This window comes from Pecten maximus, chromosome 12 (assembly GCF_902652985.1).
Source record: "Pecten maximus chromosome 12, xPecMax1.1, whole genome shotgun sequence".
NCBI lineage: Eukaryota > Metazoa > Mollusca > Bivalvia > Pectinida > Pectinidae > Pecten > Pecten maximus.
The window spans coordinates 2,966,755-2,978,549 of record NC_047026.1 but is presented as its reverse complement, the minus strand read 5'-3'; the positions used below and the strand labels follow the sequence as shown (position 1 = coordinate 2,978,549).

General features: G+C 35.1%; 1 protein-coding gene across 2 annotated transcripts; it reads right to left on the bottom strand.

The window, feature by feature from the left end:
- Positions 1-209: 209 nt before the first annotated feature.
- LOC117339107 (serine/arginine-rich splicing factor 10-like) lies at positions 210-11,690 on the bottom strand. 2 transcript variants are annotated; one of them, XM_033900490.1, is made up of 9 exons: positions 11,551-11,689; positions 9,327-9,431; positions 7,791-7,894; positions 7,266-7,380; positions 7,043-7,087; positions 3,208-3,252; positions 2,622-2,657; positions 2,252-2,320; positions 210-2,059 (listed from the first exon to the last, which is right to left on the bottom strand). In XM_033900490.1, exons 1-9 carry the CDS (start codon positions 11,613-11,615, stop codon positions 1,972-1,974), a joined length of 672 nt encoding a protein of 223 aa, XP_033756381.1. In that variant the 5' UTR covers positions 11,616-11,689; the 3' UTR covers positions 210-1,971. The 2 variants fall into 2 exon arrangements, with proteins under 2 accessions (XP_033756381.1, XP_033756382.1); XM_033900491.1 differs by lacking the exon at positions 7,043-7,087 and having other exon boundaries at positions 11,551-11,690.
- Between the last annotated feature and the right edge of the window lie 105 nt (positions 11,691-11,795).

The following is an 11,795-nucleotide window of genomic DNA, read 5'->3' as shown; positions in this document are numbered from 1 at the left end:
GATCAAATTCTGATCAGCGGTTATGAAGAAGAAGTCAATTGTTGACGGACAGACGACGGACGCCACGGTATGGCATAAGCTCACCTTGGTCCTTCGGACCGGGTGAGCTAAAAATGAAGACAAGAGAGAACCATAATGGCAAAGGATGATCAACACCTACATACGAGATATTTACAATGAAAGGTGTTCTTAAAAATCAACAAAACACGTTTTCTTCAGAAGCAGTAATTAACTATTTAATAATAAGCACACAATTTTTTTTTCAAAATTGTTACAGAGATTCCAACCATGTAGTCTTTAGTAGAATCACTAAGTGTAAAACGCTAAGAAGTTAAAAGATTCTACACCTGTCATTTTGTTCCTTAATGCAGACTCTCCAGCACTTTTTGACAAGAAATACGGATGAAAATACAAAATTTTAGGGCTAAATTTAGGAATTGTATAACTAAATTAAGGCATTTTTGACAATAAAGAAACTCACAAAAATTACAAAAGTACAGGAAAGGTGTCTTCCAGCTGGGTTCCATTGTCTAAGCTATTCATAGGCTAAAACCTAAAAAGTCACATCTTTGTCACAAAGTCACAACCAATAAACAAGCTTGACACAAGGCTCCACTGGGCCGTTTTTGTTAATCACTGTCCCAACGACTGGACAAGTTTGGCCAGAGTATAGGAACAGACCTGTTGATTTTTTGTTGTTTTCAGATGACCTATGGCAAAGACTATCAAGGCCTGCAATAACATCTGCAAGGTCCGTAAAGATATATGCTTGAAAAATTACATTTAAAAACAGACAAATCAGTTTGTCTGCATGAACGAACAAGTCCCTGGTCAACTGCCTTTCACTGCATAATCTGAATAAGAACTGCAAACTACATTAAGACATATTCAATATGAATGCGCTTTCAAAATTGGTAGCGTAGAGATTTTTAAAAAAATTACGAATTGCCTTAAAAAAATCAGGGCTTTATAAGCATTCCTCCTTGGAATCAAAACTTTTTTAAGTTATTTTAGCAAAACTAAGAATATAAGAATTTTTTCGGGCAGCTTGACAGCCTAACCAGAGGCCTAGGGGCCTTATAAGTGGTCACCTGAGTTCTGATATGTATAATGAAAGATGATTTTTTTGCTCTAAAACTAACATTTAAAATATAAAACCCCAGTGACCTTTAAAGGAGAAGAGAACGAAGACGAGTAAACAAGACTTTAATCCTGTGCCTATATATCCCCCATAATCAGTGAATAAAAACAAAATTTGACCTTGTCCTTTGACCCAGTGACTAAAAAACATTTGATCAGTTGACCACTTGTTCAATCTTGACCAACTTCACCTCATAATATCATAAAATGATTAAGGTAAAAAGATCTATAAAAAATTTGACTTTGATCTTGTGACCTTGACCTTTGCTCAGTAGACTCATTGTTTGGCCTTATGCTCGACTTCTGACCTGAATTTTTGTCAACTGAACAAATATGACCCTCTACCTCTTGGTTATTGAGTAGTCATTGTTTAAATATTCTAAAGTATTCAACCTCTGTGACCTTTCAGTAGGTCAAGGTCATTCTTCTGAACAAACTTGGAAGCCCTTTATACTAGCATGCTACTGGTCCAACAGCTGGTCTTTGAGCCTATTGGTCATTGAGAAGATGAAAATGTAATTTATTTATGGACGAACGACGATGGACAAAAACAATTGCAATGGGTCACTTGTGACTTCCTGTCAGGTGACCTAGACACTCAGTAAAACTCCCTGTTTTATAATTCTTGGACATATTGAGACAGTCTCAACCAATATATCCATTGTTCTGAATGGCAACACTTCAGCCAGTCACACACTGATACATAACAATGCCGCACAAGTAGCAAAAAAACATCAGTTTATATTCCGTGTTTGTTCCAATCGCTCCTGTCGTTCTTGATCGCTTTTGTCATGGCAGTCTCTTATATATAACCATGATGGTTGTTGAATGTCACTCTCCATTCGGTGAGAGACTACGGCTCTTGCGTGGGGATACATCTCTTTTTAAAGGTGATGGTGACCTGCTGTATGACTTTGACCTGTATAATCAACAAGCAATACACATCAGTGATATTTCTTACGATAATTTTTTTTATCTAAAGTTTTAGATACTTCAGAGCTATAAATATCATTTTACAATTATTTCATTTCAAATCATTTCCCGTTAAAATAAGATATAGTTTAGTGCGAGTTTAATTTGATGGATACCAAGATGAACCTGGACAACTCACCTTTTTGTTGATTGGTTTCTCTGTCTTTCGTATGACCTTGACCTACTCCTGGACCGACTGTAGGACTTTCTGTCAACAACAAAGTCAGAACATATTTAGACAAGATCTTATTTAATATGATAACATGAAAAATAGCATTGCCACACAAACATTATTTTGACTTTATCATCGCGAAATAAGTCAGAAACATGTATAATCGCTGGTGTTGGTCCCAGATTGAAATTGAGTGGGGTAATAGTATAATGAAAGAATAGATCCACAACCCAACACAACAAATTAATGATATTCCTGATCTTTTTTTATTATATAATGTACAAACAAAGTGAATGATTTTGGAGATGTTAGTTGCTGTAACAATAAAATTACACACCTGTCTCTTCCTCCCCTGCTCCTGCTGCGAGACCTCCTAAAAACAATAGTATCGAAGTTGATTATGACATAAACACAAAAACATCAAATGAGAGCACGATTATTTCTCACAAAACAACCATATTTGTGTCAAAGAGATAAAAGGGATACTTAATACCTCTTTCTGATTATTTCATGGCTGCGACATAAACACATGTAATAAATAGTAACTTTATCGGGGATCATTTTGGAGGTTTTATTGTATTTTCTTTTTTTTTAACATCCTATTAACATCCAGGGTCATTTAAGGATGTGCCAGGTTTTGGAGGTAAAGGAAAGCCGGAGTACCCAAAGAAAAACCACTGGCCCACAGTCAGTACCTGGCAACTGCCCAACGTAGGTTTCGAACTTGCAACCCAGAGGTGGAGGGCTAGTGATAAAGTGTCGGGACACCTTAACCACTCGGCCACTGATCGAGGCCCCTTCACGTTGACCCACAATTTTCCTGAATGACACATATATTCAGAAAAACCCTTAAAATTTCTATAAATGGCCCATAAACTATGTTACAGATAGTTCTTTTTCTTGAAAAATCACACTTCACATACCTTCTGCTATCGTTGTTGTAAGGACTCCTGGATCTGGATCGATGCCTAAAAAAAGAAACAAAAAACAGCAGGTGAGTAAAATATAATTAAATACTGCATCCTTCCTGTGATTGTTGTCCTCTTGTCTTCTGAAGATTCCAATAAAATCTGATGGATGATCTCAATCTGATGGGTGATCTCAAACAATGTAAACGTATGCCTATCTGATGACTAGGGTATGAATTTACATGCACAAATCTTCATTTAACACATCTTTTCTTTAATTTGTTCATCATATCATGCAGCAGCATTAACTTTTTTTTTATATGAATTGTGCCAAAAAGTTGTTGGATACTTTATTATAAGCATATTATACAGTAACAAATTGCACAGCACAAGGGCATGGTTCAAACAAGAACTATGTATCAGTGCAAGGATAAGAAAACTACAATCATTTGAAATTGCCTTTGTGTACAAGGCACGAAAGAGTGACATGAAAAGCATCAAACAGTTACGTGACCCCCAACAACTATCCTTTTACAATGCAAAACTTTCAAGTTATGTTTTGGGGTTAAAATAACATTTGACAACACTTTTACAAACTTACACTACAAAATTTATGTATTAGAATAGCTGCTATGAGTTTGTGTGAAGTTATATATATATATATTGTATATTAAGCTCTGTGAAAGCCTGTCGGTGTTTATACCAGTAATGCAGTGTACATGTAATAATTCTATGAAGCTATATAACAGTCCATGCATAGATAATACCAAGATTTGATATCAAGTTCAGCTGTAAGAATGAGGTATCTTTACTTCTATTTCACAAAATTTCTCAAATTTTTAAAATAAAATGAAAACTTTCTTTTTGAAATAATTATTGTAAATTGTCCAGACATATCCAGAACTGCAACATAGAACACTATGAATCTACCATGGTATCAATTTGACATTAACCATGCAATCCTCGAGTATTGTCATCCTTCAATAGAAATCTTTCAAGAAAAGGTGTAATTTAAAGTGTATATTGTATACAACCAACAGTTTTTAGAGTCGTAAGACAATTGAAGAGTTCAAGACTAACACCTGCTAAAAGCACTGTATGTTCTTCAGCTGAATGTTTGGTGCTCAAAATGATAAAAATATTTGTTAACACCACAGTAAAGTATTAGTAAATACAAGAAAGATTCCAGTAATAGTATCTTCAGACTTCATTAACAGGTACCCACTGTGCCTTCTTTAATTAAACATTCTTCTCTTGAAATTTAGTTTGGAAAGGATTTTGAACCGTTACAAATATAGCAATATGGTCAAATCTTGTTTCTTCATATCATTTCTTTGACTTTCAAAGTAGGTCAAGGTCAAATTGATTAAACTCCCTATATATTATACCTCTTCACACTACCAGCCCAGATAGGATTTTTTGTGATTCCTATATATATATACACCACTTTCTGTCAGAATCCTGGTGATTCAGAATTAACTGAAGGGTTTTCATCACACATTTGTTCCATATCTAAACTGTTCACTCTAATTAAAATTCTAAAGACTAAGTATACTTTAGTAAATATTAACAAGTAAACACTTATGAAACATGCACGCCCCTGCTGCCAATATGATGTATGAGAATTATTGCTGGTAAGTTTAGTTGAAATCCCACTGCATTTAAATGACAAGAACTAAATAGTAATGGGAAACCATTACAAAAGTCTCCTATATTCCTGAAGATGCAAATGTGGTCTCAATAGCAACAGAAATGATGCGGTTGAATTTGCAGTCCCTTAAACCCCTATAAACCAATTCTAATAGAAATCAAACAATATCTAAATTTTGACCAATCAGAAGCTTCCATGTGGTTACTTTGAATTCGCAGTCCCCTAATACCCCTATATACAAATTTTCATCAAAAATTGCACAATATTTGAATTTTGACCAATTAGAAGCCTGCATGTGGTAACTGGCATCAGTTGAATTCAAAGTCCCCTAATTATCCCTATAAACTAATTTTCATCAAAATTGAATAAATATGATGTATGAGAATTATTGCTGGTAAGTTTAGTTGAAATCCCACTGCATTTAAATGACAAGAACTAAATAGTAATGAGAAACCATTACAAAAGTCTCCCATATTCCTGAAGATGCAAATGTGGTCTCAATAGCAACAGAAATGATGCGGTCTTGCGGGCCCCTGAGGTTTTACCTCTGTAAACTCTGGCTCCCTGAGGTTTTACCTCTGTAAACTCTGGCTCCCTGAGGTTTTACCTCTGTAAACTCTGGCTCCCTGAGGTTTTACCTCTGTAAACTCTGGCTCCCTGAGGTTTTACCTCGGTAAACTCTGGCTCCCTGAGGTTTTACCTCGGTAAACTCTGGCTCCCTGAGGTTTTACCTCTGTAAACTCTGACCAAGTTCACCAGTATCCCTGTCCTCTCCTTTATTTATCCATTCCTTGAAGAAACTACATTAAGGATGAATTCTTATCCTTATGCATGCATATGGTGGACTCTCAACTTATTGGCAGCCTCAGACAATTACAGTATATGAAGGCCTATTATTGGTGCATAGCTGTCCCAGCACATGTGTATTGACTAGAACTCAGCAATGATTCCAGCAAATTTTTATTTTGTTTCTTGGCAAATTTTTGGGGGATTTTTTAAAAGTTTTTGTGAAATGTCACCGATTCATTCTTCAACTATTTGCATGTTGCTTTACCAAGTTGCCAAGACATTAAAATCATACATAATTTTAGTATCTTAATCTCAAACATAACGTTGATTTCAAATCCTAATATGATATTGTGAAGTTTTGTGAATTGCATGTAAGGTTCTAACAAAATCAACCGAGTAGTAGGAGTAACTTGCGTTCTTTGATTTCGAAAACTGATGCAAGATCTGCTTAATCAGCAAGATTAACATGAAAGGCGTTTGATACGAACAGAAGTGTGCAAAGAGTTAAAATTTGGAAAACGAAATATTAATGCATTGAAGCAATGGTTATATATACAAATCTGACACCCAAAAGAAAAGACTACAATAACTGATGGTGAAAATGACTACTAAAACAAATGAGACATCTAAAAGTGGCAATTTAGTGACCAAAAATAAACAGAATCATCCCAGGTGATGAGAATCATCTGTGTGAGTGGTCACTCACCAACTATCATAATGGCCATATGAAGGAGGTGATCTGCATCTGCAATAGTTAAACATCCACTCGTCAAAGACACTCATCCTTTACATGTAATATCTTCTGATGTTTACACCAACACTCCTATAAAACTTACAAAAAAGTGGTGTTCATCACATCTGAAATGATATTTTCCTAAATCTCCCCGAAAAATAGTAGAAAATGTCTGTAAGACATAAATGTCCACACTTCTTTGAAACAATATTGCATTATTCCTAAGGGTTACCATTGACCTTTCAACTTTGACTAATGACCTTAAGATGATACATTAGTGTAAATATTTATGAATCTGACAGAGCTACCATAGCCAAGGGCAATCTTTTAAATTAGTCAAAATAGGTATTTCCCATGGACAATGTTTGTAAACAGCATGAACTTGTGATCCACTTTAACATGTAATTATATTTGATTATCAAGAAACTGTTGTTTTGTGAATGAAGCAAACAATGGAATGTTTTGTGATTGGAACAAAAAAAGGAATAAACAAAACATACAAAATACAAACGATCACAAAAACAAAATATTTGTGCACCAACAAATTAATCTACAAACCTCCTCCGGTAAGAAAGTTATATATATGCAGCTAAAATTAAAGAATTTGATACCGCTCCTTTCACGGACAACATCTCCATGACATTGCTCACAACAAGCTGAATTTGCTTTCAACTCACCGGCTTGAGTGATATGGGCTTCTGGAACGCGACCTAGAATGGTATCTGTGAAAAAAGAAAACTTAATGTAATCCATTTCCAGCAAACGGTTTTGGAATTACAATTTATAGAACAAAAAAAAACACTTCAAACTTAAAGAGACAAAGTTTGATGATAATAATTATAAACTTCAATTAATAAAGAAGTTTTATGGTTAATTAGATAAAGATGTACAGCTACACACCTTGGACTCCGGCTTCTTCTCCTGCGACCACGATCGTAATCATCACGGTATCCACCATATGGTGAGCTGCCTCTTTTACCAGAGGACCTCTCCCTGGATTTCATCTGATTGGGAGCTGTAAACATGTGCAAACAGGTCAAAATTTTAAAGCAAAGATCTAGTTTTATATAACCCTGGTAAATACTAGCCGCAATATACCGCTCAGCTCGATCGGTTGAGTGTAAGACTAGTAAGCCAGAGGTACCGGCTTCAATCCCTAGCGGAGACAGTAATTTAAATTTAATTATCATGTGCACTGTTACATTCTCATTCAAGAGATGTACAAATCGAAGAATAATCCGTTAAATTTAATGAACTGTCAGAAATTATTTTTGATTTTCCAAATGTTTATATTATTTCGATATCAAAATCTTTATTTTTCAATCATAACAGCCTGCTACTACAAAAGGCTGTTACCACACAGATTTAACTAATGGGCTGGTAAGGACGGGTTAACAGAGCCTGTTGTCATGCTAATTAACTTACACTTCCTGTCTCCTCTTGCGAATTCGATCTCCAGCTCTCTTCCATAAAATCTTGTTCTGTCTAGGTGATACAATGCATCATCAGCATCCCTGGGATCTTCAAATGTTATCTGGTTAAGGACTATTTTCTCATTTAGCACCAAACTTTAATCTTAAATATGACCATTTCACAAAAAAATTGTCACAAGTATTACCATTTAATTTAAAACATTGAAATGGATTCAATTTAATCACAATTAACGTAAGTTTAATTTCTTACATATATGTATAATTTTATAATACATACTGTAGCCAGGGCATCCATTAACCCGAGACCTCGGGTCAATGACGCAGCAAAATTTAATTTGACGCACGAGTTTTGCATGCCGTGCGTCAATCTGACGCTTCACATTTTGACCACCACTGTAATTAGTCCATGTGTTGTCCAATACCCAGGCTTAACAAAGGGTATATTTGCTATGGTCAGTGACACTAATTAGTAGAATACCCCTAGGAGTCAATTAAAAGAGCCACTCAACTGTGACTAAATCCAACTGTCGCTGCCGATTGCCAAATTGGGGCACAGGTGAAGTATCCACCTACCTGTAGTGGCCGATCTGCACTTTGTTCTAAGCAATAACATTTAAATAATTGAAATAAGCTATAGAAGATTCCCATCCCAACAAATAAATGTAACATTTGTTTTTGATAACTTCTAAGTATGTACATAACAAGAATGAGATCGTAAGCAGGCCTAGTTTGCAGCATGCCAACACAGGCGGCAGCCATTTTGTTGTTAACCTGAATAACCTTACATGACCTCAATCTGCAGTTCATTTGATAGGGTGGGAAGCGTAAATCATTCATGTTACATTTTGGCGGCAAATATGATAACAGGATTAGCATACAAAAATTACCTCCAGAGGCTGAGCAGATTAAAAAAAAAAAAAATAAAAAAATAAAAAGATGGTTTTACAAATTATGCTTAACCAATGTAACACATTTAAACATAATTTCAGCAAGAAAACTGTGATACAAGTTTTTTTGTTAAAAGGTTTACAAGAAATTTATTTCAGTTATTCAAATTAAATAAAAAAAAATAATTATGTTTTAATTGTACTTAATACAAACAAAAAAATACATTGTATAATTAAAAGAAAAGTGTAAATTTTAAAAATACTTTTATTTATTTAATAAAAACACATTTTAGATAATAAATTAAGATGAACTAAATTCTTTTGAATAAAATTTTTGAAAAAAGACATTTTTATCAGTTTACGTTTGGAAACGATTAACCGTCAAGTTTGAGAATTTCACATTTTGACTCTCAGGATTTTGATTTGACTCTCAGGATTTCAGAGCTGAGGGTCACTGACTCTTGAGATTTTAATCCTACTGGATGCCCTGACTGTAGCAATAATTTGCACATGTGCAAAATTGTATTTATAGTGTTCTTTAAATTTGCAATTTGTGTAAATATTCAATATTCTCAGAAAAATACACAGCATAAATTCTGATATTCAATGTTTTAGTTCAGCTGCGAGACATGAAAGGATATTGGATATATGCAAAGCCTCGTGGTCGACGTGTGAAATAATCCACTGGAACATAGACATCTTTCAAGGGACCATATTTACCAAACAGGGAGCGCAACTCTTCAGTTCTGTACACATATAAAGTACAAAGAATACATCAGTACAATAAACATTTAAAATCCTTGGCAGCACGTAAAACAGATAAAAAAGTGAATCATCGATGACCTTGGGTAACCATTAGATTACACCGATCAGTTGTGCAAGGTCACTGCCTTTGATATGATCCCTGAAATGATCATTAATAATCCAAATAATACAGTGACATTTTAATGATTTCAATGATTTTTTATCAATAATTCTTAAACCAGGGTTTTTTCTCACTGGTTTGGGAAGGGGCCTTTTTGTCTCATTTTGGGAAGAAAATTGACAAATTGGGGAAGATTTTTTCAGTAGTCAACTGCAAATTTTGGGAACTTGGCTTAAATATGAAATGATTTTAATTGGGAATGGGGCCCATTAACAGCCCTTAGAAAAAGCCAACAACCATAAAATTTTGATGCTTTATCACAGGGTGCAACCGTAAAAAGTAAAGATTTCTCACAAAAATGAGACAGTCTTGATATATGAGGGAGTTTCCATAGTCAAGTCCATAATGTGATGGGCCCCATCCCTAACATTGAAGAACCCAGTGATTTAGCATTATTCCAAAAATGGAAGCCTATGATTTCATCAATGGCGGTTCATTAGGTTGGTATTCAACCTAGCATTGTACATGGTTCAATAGCTAGTAATCACCCATGGTGTTTAGTAAACAAATCCTTCCCCCAATCAGTGCTATCTTCTAATTACTGCCTAAGTAACAGTAATTAGTGATGATGTAATGGCTTCCAAAGTTAGCATAGCTGCCAGAGGAGTGAAGCAAATTAGGCTCTGTTGGTCACAATACATGGTTACACGTGTATGTTACACAGAATATTTAACAATTTACCGACAAAAAATAATAGTCTGGCTGCTGACCACATAAGGTAGGTGTCCGCTATATACAGTGATTTTCATTGGGTATTCCTGTATGGTCTGTCTGCTATGACAGGTTTGACGGTATACGATAAAATATTTATCCTATGTATATATCAATACCTGATTTAACCCTTTGTCAGCAGATATATGTAAAAACGTTGTTTCCTTACTCTTGTTCTTGACTTGAAGCAGTGTTGAACCAATAGATTTTCGCAGATCAGACTTTATAAACAGACAGCGGCTTGATCGCAAATAACCCTTTGGTCCATGCCGTGTACAGAGTAGGCTCCCTTTGCTTGAGATCTTTTAAGCCAAATACTTCATAGTGAAGACGATGCTTGACTGTTACCTTTACCTTGGATCTTTATAAGAGCTTTATTCTCTCTATATGCTTGACCTTTACTGTGCTTTAACCTTGAGCCTTGTTACCGTGTCTTTAACCCTTGCCTCGTCGTGACAATACACCTTGAGCGGCTTGACTTGATATCTTTAACTTTGCCAGTAATCTGTATATTCTTTAACCTTGAGCTCTATGTCTTGAACTCTTGATCTTTACGCGCAAGCTTTGCTTGTGTAGTTGTACTTGTATAATTTGCCATGTTAGTAGCAACCTTATACTTCACAACTTGACTTTGAAGTCTGACAGAAAAGAAGAAAAAATATATACATGAAGCATGCGAGTTCAATACAATTGTCAATTAAATTAATAGTGCATATTATAATCGTACTATTAGAATCAAATATCAGATTTTTTTTATCAAATATTTTATAATTAAGTTTTCTTGTAGATAGTTATATTATATATTTTATGGGCTTTTCCGACTGGTCACGTTTTGGATGCGGCCTTATAGAAATTCGTGAATTGCGAAGGAGTATTATATAATTATCAGAAATAAATTGCGGATTTTGGGAAGAAATATAAAACAAACATTTGATGTAGGAATGGGCCTAAAACGCATCACTTCAGAAATTACTGCACACGACATATGCCCACACTTTATATCCCCTCAAATATTGCCTTTACATACTCACTGTGAATCATTTTTTAACGAAAAATATGCATGTATATCATAACACACAAAGGGTTTGCCTAAATGAGCTAAATCCCCATCAAGTGAAGAAAGCACGCGAGTGTAACCTGCATCGAGAACCACGCAATGTAAATTTCGGATATTTTATGTGGGAGATACTTGAACGAACCTGATTTCATTTCCGTGTTTAAATACGCACCTTGTGTTATCAGGGACATTGCGAACATATAGAGATGTGTTGGGTGGTCTCGAATAGCGGGACATTTTCTACAAGCAGCAGCAAAACAACACGCGCAGAAAAAATCTTGAACTCCTTTCATATAACGCGCATGCTCGATTGGGCTCTTCCTGTTCCTGAAGATGATACCGGAATCTGTCGAGGTTTCCCGAATGTTCTGTTTTCACTCAAAATGCAATCTGTGAAGTCATCAATCAAAGTCACAC

What these genes read in the sequence shown, in the direction of transcription:
- LOC117339107 (XM_033900490.1), bottom strand. Translation starts at nt 11,615, where the DNA reads ATGTCCCGCTATTCGAGACCACCCAACACATCTCTATATGTTCGCAAT. An exon ending in AGAAGAAGCCGGAGTCCAAG is followed by an intron (nt 7,088 to 7,265) that starts GTGTGTAGCTGT and finishes CTTTTTTCACAG; the next exon opens with ATACCATTCTAGGTCGCGTT. An exon ending in TACAACAACGATAGCAGAAG is followed by an intron (nt 2,658 to 3,207) that starts GTATGTGAAGTG and finishes TATTGTTTTTAG; the next exon opens with GAGGTCTCGCAGCAGGAGCA.